The 13054-nt window shown below is 38.0% G+C and overlaps 1 protein-coding gene across 1 annotated transcript in view; it reads right to left on the reverse strand.

Annotated features, from left to right (window-relative positions):
- Positions 1 to 13054, reverse strand: part of LOC124156144 (leucine-zipper-like transcriptional regulator 1) — a 49222-nt gene that overhangs the window by 15867 nt on the left and 20301 nt on the right. The window contains exons 7-11 of the mRNA XM_046530492.1: positions 7226 to 7336; positions 6630 to 6845; positions 3560 to 3692; positions 3309 to 3373; positions 1346 to 1691 (exon numbers count right to left, since the gene is read on the reverse strand). Of these exons, the coding sequence (XP_046386448.1) occupies positions 1346 to 1691; positions 3309 to 3373; positions 3560 to 3692; positions 6630 to 6845; positions 7226 to 7336 (871 nt within the window). The remainder of the gene's footprint in view (positions 1 to 1345; positions 1692 to 3308; positions 3374 to 3559; positions 3693 to 6629; positions 6846 to 7225; positions 7337 to 13054) is intronic.

The following is a 13054-nucleotide window of genomic DNA, read 5'->3' on the forward strand; positions in this document are numbered from 1 at the left end:
GGTCTATTGTCTTTTAAAGCCTTATTCAGGGTTCCCACTCTAACTACATTATAAAATTCACGGTTTTTTCCAGGTTTTCACGGTCTAAACGTCATCAAATTCACAGTTTGTAGATATGGCATTTTAGGCATAAATATTGATCACGTAACAATCATCGGCCGCACGTTAACTACAAATGTAACAAACACGACAGATGCCTTGAATGCAAACGCAGCAATGAAAGTGTTATCTCTTATGAAGTCACCTATAGTTAGCAAAATTCATGTCCGGCTAGAAGGATGTGAGTGGGAAAATGGAGAGAGCAGGGTGGCAGGGAAGTGAAGAAGTGCCTGAATTTCTGTTAGGGTTAATGTCTTTCAATTGCAGGGTTAAGGTCAATGTACTGTCATGGCACGCATGGACCAATTAATAGATGCGCTTTCGAATACACGTGTGCAGGTAAATGCGTGGACATTGCCTGCACGTGAATGACCTTGAAACATGATTGAAATATCATTTTTTTACCCGTCTATCGTTGTTCTACAATCAATTTTGAAAGATTTTTAAGGTTTTATGACGAAATTCACGGCTATTTCCAGGTTTTTTCACGGTAGACAAAATTCACGGCTTATTCACGGTTTTAAGGCTTTCACGGTTGAGTGGGAACCCGGTTATTAACCAAATGGCATGCTAGAAAAATAAATAATAACAACATCAAAAGCTAAAAAAAGAAATGAAAGTGATGTGATTATAATTAAAGAATAGTTGCAGATTGAACAGAATGTTTTGCCAGCGAGGGTGAATTGTGTAGACATTTACATTCAAGCTTAATGTGCAGAGCACAAACGTGAAGTTTCATCAAAAGTACATAAAAAGGATTATTGATGAAAAATAACTTAGGTTCATTGCAATATTTAACATATTAACTTGCCAACTATAATTTTAGGTCCAAATAAAAATTAATAAGTGCAATCATTTAAAGAAATCATAGTTTTCTACAGACCATGAAAAAATATTTCAATTCATTAGTAATGCAACCAATTAAATTAAAATATTAAACAATGATTAAATTGCAAGCTTGTACCTAATGAAACAATGCCATATCAAACAGAACATTACTTCTTTGAGATCAGAACTTGTGTTTGCAAAATACCCAGAGGAACTACTTATTTAGAATGACCTGGCATCCTAAATTTTGTTTGAAATTACACTTTTTGAACCCATTTCTGAATAAAAAACTATAAACTTGTGATTTTCTCATAACATAATCTCTTTGCATGTCAGGAGAGCTCCTGTACATAATATGAAACCACAAAATTTAAGATCATATAACATTATACATCCCTATAACATTACTTGTACTCACAATTCCACCAGTTCTTCATTTTCTCGTCTACAGCAGTCATTTTTGTATGGAAGGTGGGCAACGCATCACCAGCCACTTCAAATGATGGCTCCATCATTGGACGAACTTGCAGCATTTGTCGTTGCCGGATAATTTCAACCATCAAGTGTCGATCGAGGGATTCAAATTCTGTGCTCATGACAATGTGATTGTAGTTACTCTCCTTGACAACAAATCTCAAGATCATCTCCTTTATGAAAAGAAGCTTCAGCTGAGATGCATTTCGTAAAGCCTCCAGCACATTCTTGCGGTTAATTTTTGATTCTAAATATTGGACACACAGCTGCTCAAGTCTCCTCATGTGGAACTATAAAGAATGGGATAAAATAAAATTATAATGGCATTTTAAAAAGCATAAAAAATAAAATATAGCCTTATTATTAGAAACAATATCTAAGATTGACACTAACAAATGTGCAATAATTCCTCTTCTTATGAGCATACGATTTTTGCACTTTCATAGATACAAACATTCAAAACATTCCCAAGCATCTACAAAATTTCAAATTAGGCACCTTTGCATAAGCCAATGTGACTGGCAGTGAAGCGTGGAGGAACTCGCACTGTAAGTCTAATATGTACATGATGAATTCTTTGCCACGGCTAATGTTAACCATATTATCATATTATATACATAGATATTTTCCTTCGAGGACACACATTCAAAAATGTTGATTGATAAAGAGTGTCAGAACGTACGACTGATATAGTGTCACGAAACAGATGGGCGATAGAGAATCCTAATCTTAATGAAAATTAGCCCTCTTGTTCCTAAGTTGAGGACTTACTCTATTTAGCAATCAAATCAAAATTTAGGTTGCAAAGACACATGATTTTATGTTGCAACCTGGATACTATCAACCACGGAAAAAAGTTAAAATAGAAAATGAAATCTTTCCCACACATTATGATTATGGTATGTAATGCCATGTTAAAACCTTAAAAATGGTAAATATAAATTATATTTTATAAATAGCTATTTACTGAATATACTCTATTCTCATACTCTTTTCTACTGTTCCAAGGACTTCCTTAATTTATTTATAGTGCTGTGTGCATAATTACAGAGAATTAAAAAGATAAAATTACTATAAGTCGTCATAATTTCATAAACCTAACACAGCTGTGCAGATACATAAAATGATTTTTCTCCTCACTAATTCTGAGAAAAATTCTAGGGGTTGATTGGTAAAAAACAAATTCACCTGCAAAAAAATCCTTATAACGAGAGCAAATCATCTAGATGCTTTAACCTTTTCAAAAAGGTTTTCTTGATCAGTTAATTTGAATATGGCCTTGGAATTTGGCCCATTAGAGTCAGATAGACTGTGATTCTTTGACGTTTCATGGTTCTACAGGAAAACCATTCCTAGAAGTTTGAAAGCTTTTATCAGTCTCCTTCAATAAATTTCCGGTACTGCTAATCTACTTCAGAAAATTTAGGCCAGTTATGCAATATTATTCGGACCTAAAAGGATTTGTTGATAAATTACAGCACTCCAACTAAGTCTTCACAAGAAAAAATTCATTTTTATTATGAACAGTCCACAATCACTACATTACAAACTCTAAATGACTATCAACTGAACATGCCAAATACATTACCACAATCATAAGCATAATTCAGGGGTGGAAACAGAAAGCAGCCACCACTCCAGAATTTGATCAAGTAAATAAAATTAAGAGTTAAAGGTTAAAATGACTCAGCTATAATTTTTATGCAGAAAGACGCTAAGACAAGTACATACATATTAATTTAGCATTGGGTCAATTAAAAAGCAGTTCACCAACAATGGTTATAAAATGTATGCATTGCAAAATGTGAGGAAAAATTCCTATCATAACGACACTGCTAAGGTTCAAAAAGTTAAATTAAATAAAATATATTTAATTAACTATCATGAAAATCAAAAGTACGCTGTACCTGGACAGCCAGCCTGTATACATCCATCATTAAAAGGACAAACCGATTGCTCATTGGATCTTCACCTGCAAGGAGTAAAATTATTAGAATTCCTGAGATGCATAAAATTCATAATTCATCTTTATATGTAAAAATAAAAAGCTACTAACAGATAAAAAAATTGCTATGAATCCTAGCATTAAAACTGCAAAGGCAAAACAGTTCGATAGAAACTAAAAAAGCTAGTACAAAATAAGAACTAGGTAACTTACCCTTTTTCGTGGGATCAATTCGATCTGTATAAATGTAATTGAGAACCATTTCAAAAGCTTCAGGAACTGCATCATTTAGCTTTACCTCAAGGAGAGGAATATCTTTAAACTGAACTTGCGTGGTACCAAAGAGCTGAAAATAATAAGCATAAATAAGTATATACATTTCATAACCAAGTATCTCTAGTACAAGGAAATAATAAAATGAAAATAAATTACCACTTCTTATAAAGATATAGATCCAGAAATGAAAGATAACCACCATGATGTAATTTTTAAACCTCTAGCTGTGCAATTTCTTTTCCAAATTCAAGCTGAACTAGCATATATTTTCTTGAACTATTGCATTTGATAGTTGTTCCCAATGAAACTTTACCACCTTAAAGAGAATAAGGGTGATAATCTGTCTCAAAGTTAGATAGATTTCACAGTCATAGTATTGCATATGGTCATGACATGGCATCACTCAAAGGCTGATCACTATTAAAGACAAATCACTTAAAGTATGCAAGCAATAGATCAACAATTCTTACAAGCAGGTAGGCTAACATCTAGGAAAAATGCTTGCTATCTCAGGGGGTCGTGTAATGCATTGCCAGCAGTAGAAGAAATTTCAAACCGGTCTAAAAACAATTATTGTGTCACCCAGGCCCTTGGAGACGTATGCCTGGACTCTCGACAGATATCACAATTTCCTCTTTTAATACTTAAATTTTACGCGGCATTTTTTCAGCTAAATTTACACGATATGTATGGCACTCAGAGATATGTACGTATTCATTCGTAGTCTTAACCTTATGATGCTTACTAGGGATGGTCAGATCGGATACCTCGGATCCAAATATACACTGATAATGCCCTTCACCTTATACTCCGGATCCAAATTCGTTGAAGAAATTGAATCTGAAATTTTAAATCAATGCTTTCGTGAATGCAACGTCCCATAATAGGGAGTAGAAAGAGTTTTGATCCTCTCTTCACATACTCAGTTGCTATACGATGCTTGTCCTACTCATCATCATCATCATCATCATCACTGGTCAAAAATCCTAGGATTGGTTTGATGCAGCTCTCCACTCAGTTCTCCTATCAGCTAATCTTTTCACACCTACGTATTTCTTCTCTATCACATCTCTCTTTACTTGTTCCATACATTTTGTTCGAGGTCTTCCTTTTCCATTCTTGCCTTCCACTTGTCCTTCGACGATTGTCTTCATCAGGCCATCATGTCTCAAGATGTGGCCTATAAGGTTGTTCCGTCTTCTTATTAAGGTTTTCATGAGGCTTCTCTTCTCTCCTACCCTTCTTAGGACTGCCTCGTTACTAACTCGGTCGATCCATTTGATTTGTCCTACTCACGAAGAATTTTGTTTAAAAGCTCTCATAGGAGTATTGCAATAGAATGCCAGCTGTGGAAAATTTTAAGGCAAAACACGACAGGCACATAGCATGAACCTTCCCAAGAGATTGAACTACAATCGGGGGAATCTCAGCGACGTAGGATAATAACCACGTCGTAGATTTCACAGAACTACACTCGGCCCTCCATCAGCCAATGCCTCTGCCATTTTTTTTTCCTTTCCGAGACCCTACAGGCCATTAATCACTTGCCTCGAAGGAAAACATCAAGTTACACGGGAACAATGGAAACGTGTTTCATCCCTACCCCATCTCACCATCTGACCTTTTTTGGTCTACCAGGTTCAATTGTCCCAGTTTCTGGAGGCCAAATGCTAGGTGAGTCATGTACTGAGCTCGAAGATATCTTTCAGCAATTGTATGACACGCACGAGGTTCAAAAAAGAATGAGACCTAATGCAATGCATAGCAGACAACATTTAAGTTTTTAAAGCTCTAGCTTATTGACCCAAAGATTTATAGTCACAACAAGGCTACTAATATTCAACATAGGCCAAAAAGGACCATTTCGGAAGAAACAAGTGTAGCATGAGCGCACTCAAAAAAGACGAGATGGACTGGAAACGTCAGGTAACGCAAGCTGCGTACATCACATTGCTACGCCTTTGCCCCTTTACTTTGAAGGCAACGACGCCACAAGCACGATCGGATGTGTTCCCTTCCCTTGCTCCTTCGCTTGTAGCCTTGTTGCTTGAAAGACGGAGGGAGCAAGCACCTTCCCCTCTACCTCTCCTTCAGCACTCTCCACTTACAAGCATTTCCGATTTCTTCTATCCACCATTTAGTCCAATGATGTACACACTCTTTGAATTTTTTTATACCGCAGGTGAGATGATACATATATACTGTAGATGATTTTTGAAAAATCAGGTCCTTAGCATAACGGAAATTACTCGGCAAGACAGACGTTGACGATTAACCAGGTAATCCTTCAAAACTACGCGTTTCTCTATGTTTGATATGCGATTACTATTTGCATTATAAACTCCGTGGGATGCCCACTCGTGGCAGTAAATTTAGCGTGCCCTCCAGAGCAAAAAACCCCACACGATCTTTTCCATGTTCACCTCTGAGGTACCAACGTGACAGCACGATGCTTACTATTAAGAAAAGCAAACAGGAGCATTTTAAAAATACATACGTCACTAAGGGAGAAACTCCCCTGCCTGCCACTTGTTTTTGACCTAGGGTTTCAGATGACTGACTCACGCTGAAAACGAAAGCTACTCAGTTCCCAGTGAAGGGGAGGGGGGAAAATAAGAAGTTTGTGTAAGAGACACACCCCCATTTTTGGCTGCAATTTCTGGGAAAAAAGTTTCGCCTCTTACATGCGCTTATACGGTATATATTTTCAGTGAGGGTCGAGGGGGTGGTGGGGAGGGTTTCATTACTTTCTGTGGTGCCTTTGTGGTAGGCAGTTCCTTTCAGGGACAGTGCGCCTAAGGATAAACAGAGAAGTGGCTTATAGACATACATCAATTACTTTTAAAAATTGTTCGTTACGGTAGTGAAAAAAATTTCATCTGGGAGCCACCTTAAAATTACCACCTTATAATTTTTTCCAAAACCTGCAAGGGGGAGGTTGGGACTGGATGCTTCCGTTAGAGGTCATACTTGAAGGGTTAGTTATTCATAAATTAGCCATGCTTACCGTCTCCAGATGCTTGTCCCTTGCCTCCCTCGCCTGCCGAATACGAGAGTGCAACCACTGCGAACGAGCAGCGACCATTGCCATATGAGCGGGGATCTTCACTTCCTCCCCTCCGTCCTCCTCACTCCCCACCACAAATTCCACATCACAGAACTGACGACTCTCGAGGAGTTTCCCAAAGTCTTCATGGAGGGTGCATTTTGGGTAACATGAAAACTAAAAGAATCAGAAGCAAATATGGAGTTATGAACCAATAAGTATTGAGACTCTTCTGAAGAGGCTTAATTTATTTGATTTCCAATCACAAAGTATAGCATAATGAATTGCAAACATAACATCGCAGTGAATTACATTGCAAAGGGAACAACATGATAAAAGAAAAGGGATCGCCAGACTAAAATCAAGAAAATTTTTTAAAAGTTACTTAGTGACATTCAACTGCAACTGCAATATAAATTTTCGCTATATTGTTAAATCATTTCTCAAGTCTCAAGAATGAGGGGTGAAAATTGAAAGCGATTTAATGACTATAATACAGCAGAGGGTGACCCAGCCAAAATAAAATACATACCTAGTTATCAGTAAAATTCACTTACTTGAAAATGATAAAGCTCCCCATTACGGATGTTGCCATCAATTGTCCCGCCAAATATGTACATGGCATCTCCTATCACAGTAGCATCATGGAAAATACGACCAGAGGGTACCTGAAATCAATAAAAACAAATTAGTAACTGCATAAAAAAATGCCTTAGGTTCACATATGTTCAAAACAAGGAGAATGCAAAACACTGAAACCAACGTCACGAATTTGAAAATGAGCATTACCGTATTTACCTGAATATAGTCCCCCCTTTTTTTCCAAAAATGCCAGTGGTAAAAGTAAAACTATATTCAAGCATGTTATTTAAATTTTTCCCGAAACTGAGGCCTCAAAATTAGGGGAGGGCGGACTAAATTCAGAGGGGGACTATATTCGGAGAAAAACAGTACAGTAAATTCCGGTTATTACGCGCCTCACTTTACCGCGGTTTCGGATATACCGCGGGTCTCACCATGTCCCCCGAGATGATTACATTGACCTTTTTTTTGAGGTAGGTAACTTTGAGGCGAATTTTATCTCAGGCGAGGCTCAAACCAAGGTAGGTACTCAATGCCCACAGGCTTCGAGCATTTAATAATGTAGGCTGTTTTGCCTTTGTCTTAGTAAGAATATGAAAATTCGCCTCGGAATGACTACCGACGCGTAGCAACTTCAAGCGACTGTGTTAACGCGGTTGGCGACGTATTCCATACATTGTTTCGTAGCCATAAAAAAAACTCTGTAATGCCTGATCGGTCATTGTGTCTTGTGAATTCGAGCTGAAAAGTGTGTTGCACGGCTATAATAATTTTCGAGATTCTGGGAGATTGAGATAATTCTCATTCGTACGTTCGCTTCGCGGCGCTCAAACCAAGGTAGGTACTCAATGCCCACAGGCTTCGAGCATTTAATAATGTAGGCTGTTTTGCCTTTGTCTTAGTAAGAATATGAAAATTACTTTTTTACGAAAAATTTCATTGATTTTAGGGTTAAAACGATGTCTGCCAAAAGGAAAACTTACACAATTAAAGAAAAGTTGGGCATAATCGACAAAGTGAAACGCGGCGATTCAAAATCAAGTTTATTCAGGGAGTTTGGTGTTCCTGAAGGAACTATTCGTGGTTGGATGAAAGAAGAAGATAAATTACGATCATTTGTTGATCAAGTGGATGACGAAATAGGACTTGATAGAAAAAAGGCTAGATTGAGTGCTGCTGGTGATGTGGATGAATGTTTGTTTACGTGGTTTGTTCAGAAGCGCAGTGAAGGTGAAACAAAAAGGAAGACAATGGCAGGTTCCACAATTTAATTAACACTGCGACCGGTTTCAATACATGGTATCATCATGATGATACCATGCAGTGAAGGTGTTCCATTATCCGGTCCACTTTTACAAGCACAGGCAATTAAATTAAATAAACAAATTGGTGGTGCTCATGATTTTGTTGCTTCTGCTGGCTGGCTATCGAGGTGGAAAATTCGCCACGGGATAGCGCAAGTTAACATGCAAGGAGAATCTCGTTCCAGTGACAGTGAAGCAGCTAGAGAATTCTGTGGGACTTTACGCAAGATGATTGATGAGGGTGAGTACACTGAAGAGCAATTGTGTTAACTGCGATGAAACCGCTCTCTACTACAGATTGCTTCCAACAAAATCACTTGATATTAAGAAGTTGGCAAATAAATCCGGAATAAAAATGAGCAAAGAAAGAGTGACTTTATTACTGTGCGCGAACAAATCAGGAAGTCACAAATTAAAACCTCTGTGTATTGGTAAAAATCGAAGTCCTCGGTGCTTCAAGCACGTTAATATGACAGCACTACCTATAAATTACAAAAACAGTCAGAATGCGTGGATGACTTAGACATTTTTTTATCTTGGCTCAATGAAGATTTTGTTCCATCGGTTAAGAGCCACTTAAGATCAAACAAGTTAGAAGAGAAGGCTCTACTTCTGTTAGATAACTGTTCGGCCCGTCCGTCTTCTGAGCTCTTGATATCGAGGGATGGCAAAATAGTGGCTTCGTTTTTACCAAAAATACGACAGCTGTTATTCAGCCCATGGATCAAGGGATAATTAGAGCATTTAAATCCCATTATCGGCGGGAATTGCTCACTAGTGTCATAAATTCAGAGCTGCAGGTACAAGAATATCTGAAAACAGTCACCCTGAAGAATATGGCTTATAATATTGGATTGGCATGGAAGAAAATAACTTCAGCTGCAATCCTAAATTGCTGGTCAAAGTGCGAGTATACAGCGGGCGATAGCATGGAAGACGAAGACGAGTTTTTGGGTTTCACGGAAGAGGACGCACGTGAAGCTTCAGATGTTCTTTCTAATAAACTATTTGTGAGTGATCTCGAGGCCTGGGTTCGCGAAGACGAGGAAGCTCCTGTATCTGCTTATAAGAGTGACGAAGAAATTGTGGCTGCAGTCCAGAGCCGCGCAAAAACAGCTGCATCATCGGAAGATGAGAAGAGACGAGAATGAAGAAGACGAATGTGAGGTCGAGATACCAAAAATTGGCCATTTATTACATAATATAAGTGAATTGATGATTTGGTTGGAGGGACAAAGTGATTGCGATAGTATTCATCTGTTGCACTTGCAAAGCATAAAAAATTACGTGACAAAGAAACGCCACCAACTATCGCGGCAAAAGAAAATATCCGAGTATTTTAGTAACTCCCGTTAAAGTAGAGCGTCTAAATCATAAAATAAATATTTTAATAATGTATTACGCAAATAAATTGGCTATAAAAATTACCTTTAATTTACCTTATTGCTTCCCACGTATTTTCCCGTTATAACGCGGTTGTCCGATAACGCGGGTGTAAAGTATGTCCCCCTAGACCCGCGTTATAACCGAATTTTACTGTATATAATTTCGTGATAAGCAATTTTGGTTTCCCTTCCACTACTGTGGGTAATCAGCTATTTACAACATTACTATTAAACTTAAAATCATTTTAATAATAGGGAAATTGCATACTTTTTATAAACAGTATGCTGATATACTACAGTAAACACTTAGTACCGCATTATACTTTTTTCCGCTTAAAATTCAGTTTTTACCCTAGAAAATGACTCCCAAAAGTCTCCCGAGTTTCGCGGGCTAAAAAATACCGCCCCCACTAATCTTTGGCCGTGACGTCATAGTTCAGTACGAGTCCAAGATCCAAGCCCAGTAACTGCAGGTTTGGAAGAGCCACGTTGCGTTTAAAGGAGAACATGGCTGAAATAAGGAAAAATTACAAGTGGTGCATTGTTCCTCTGTGCAATAACACCCCAGAAAAAATTTTCGTCTGCATTCCCACGGAGGAAATTAGAAGAAAAGCCTCGATGCATATGCATATGCCGTCTTTCGGGATGAGCGTTACGGAAAAATAAGAGTATAATAAACGGAATGATAAACCCGTGTGCTATGTGAGCGAAGATAACTTTAATATTAATAATATATCCATATTTCATTGACTGAATAACTTGAAACAGATTTTTCGATAATTCGGCCGCCGTAGAATAAAAACTCAACTTCACAACAAAAATCGAGATAGGTGTACGTTTCTCGATGGTTATGATGGACTCAAATTATTTATGGCACTTGTTCAATTTCAGTTACGGAAGGATATAGAAAATTCCATGATGTTTAAAATCAAGAGAGGAAATATGAAAATACAGAGCAACGTTGATCCTCATGCATTCGAGTGCCAGCCAAGAAGACAGCGTTTTCTTCTACTGTCGGCGTCAAAATGATGTGCCGCAGTACTTTGCAAATTTATACCCTGGCTTCACTGCATGCTATAATAATGAACTATATGTCATTTTAAAGGAAATTTTATCCTAAATTCTGATTTATTTTATTACAAAAAAATTGAAAAATGTATAGACACGACCAGTGCAATATAAATGACTCCGCGCACCGAAAAATTAGCCGTTTTGTCAACTTCATGAACTTTGCAACTCAACCTAAGGAAAACTACTACGTCTACAGCATTCATCTTCCACATTAATTTACACTCATCAGTGCGGATTAATGAAATGGCTTTTGGGTATTTTTAGAACTTATATTTTGTAATAAATTAATGAAAATATTTAAACATCGTCTTGTCCCAAAGATAAAGGAAGTTGTAGATGGAAAAAGAATGGAATCCAGAGGTGGTCACAAAAAATGAATCGCAGCATTCTTTGATTTTATTCTACGCCGGCTTGCTTTTCAGAAAAAGTTGAGTCACAATGGGGAATGTTCCGCGGCCCTTGATTTGGAAACTGTGGAGATAGAGGAAGACGTGTGGATCAGCAATTTCCATTTAGTTGGTTGTCAGGATAAACCAAGGATCCATTTAAAGGTTGTTAGGCTATCGTATAAAGATAGGACTGATGTGCACCACAGGGGAAATGGGATGTTTGAGGGAAAGTCAAACCCAAAGTTGCCCAAAGAATGTGCAGTTCTATGTTGCTCTTTCCCAGTTAAAACCAAATAGAAATTGGATTGGGATGATATTTTCACCACGGGTTCCAGTGATAGTGAGAGTGCAGGTGATCATGGTCATCGTCGAAGGTCATCCCTCTAGGATTTCCGATACGGAATTTTTAAATGACAACCGATCGCAATGACGATGAGCTCGCCTTTAGAGTAGGTTTCAGATATATCGTGAGAAAAGCTCCCAAAATGTATTAAAAACTCTGTTTGGAAAATATTAAAATTTTAATGTTACTTTAGGAAGGCCTTCTAATTACAAAAGTAACTTATTAACACCTGAAGACGTTGTATTTATTATATTAATCGAAATGCGATTGACCGATTCTTTCTGCAGAATAGGAAGTGGTTTCGGGGTTTTGAGTTACAAGATGGTATATTGTGTTGGAAGTTCGTCTATATTATCGCTACTAAATTGAAACATTAATAGTCTGGCTTCCTCAGAGCTTCCTGTCGCCCTCCAGGCAAGGTATTTTTAAGTTGAAAGTATCATCGACAGCTTCGAGGTGGAAATAAGTTCACCGTAAGACTCTCTACCGGACTGCCAAAAGAATACACATTTCACATGAGTATACGCTTTCGCCAATGTTATACGCAAGTCTCACTTTGTTATGAACTATAAAACATTTCAGATGCACATCGGTTGGATCCTTTAATTGCGACGATGTTGCCCGGGCGACCACCATATCGAATTCCCATCGTAAAAAATGCCCCAGATATGATACGCTAAATTTTTTTCGCGTATAGAAGCCGATATTCGCTTTTAACATTGTTTCTTATGGGATATATGTTTCGATTAACGTCATTTCGTTTATCGTCACATTTTTCAGGAACGTTAAACGAGGACTCACTGTACTGGAACAAAGAAATGCCTCACAACCAAGCCGTCGCTTGTGTCCAAATGCCTATGCTGCTTCCTTCGCTTCCTCGTACTGAACTATGACGTCAATTTGCCGCTAGCCAATCATCGGGCGTTTTCGAGTCCCACTCGTATTTGAAAATTCTCTTGAACTTTAATGAATAAAATATCACTAACGACATCAAAAAGTAATAAAACCTTTTCACTGTGAAACGCAAACATGTATTTCTACATGATTTTGGAGCTCACAACTGTTTCTGAAATGTATGCAAGTTCCCTATTCTTCTTAACTTCCTTTTTCCTCACATCAAGCCTAACTCCACAACGTTATCAACTATTCATCACCCGCATATAGTTTCCTATTCAGCAGGGGTGTATCCAGGATTTTGCAATGGAGGGGGGGGTTTACCAGAGATTTCGGGGCCCTACCAGGGGGCATGGAAAACATGCCAGGGCAGAGGGGGGTCCAGGGATTTCGTTGTTGAATACGTGATTTTTAGGAC

The sequence above is a fragment of the Ischnura elegans genome, chromosome 3 (assembly GCF_921293095.1).
Source record: "Ischnura elegans chromosome 3, ioIscEleg1.1, whole genome shotgun sequence".
NCBI lineage: Eukaryota > Metazoa > Arthropoda > Insecta > Odonata > Coenagrionidae > Ischnura > Ischnura elegans.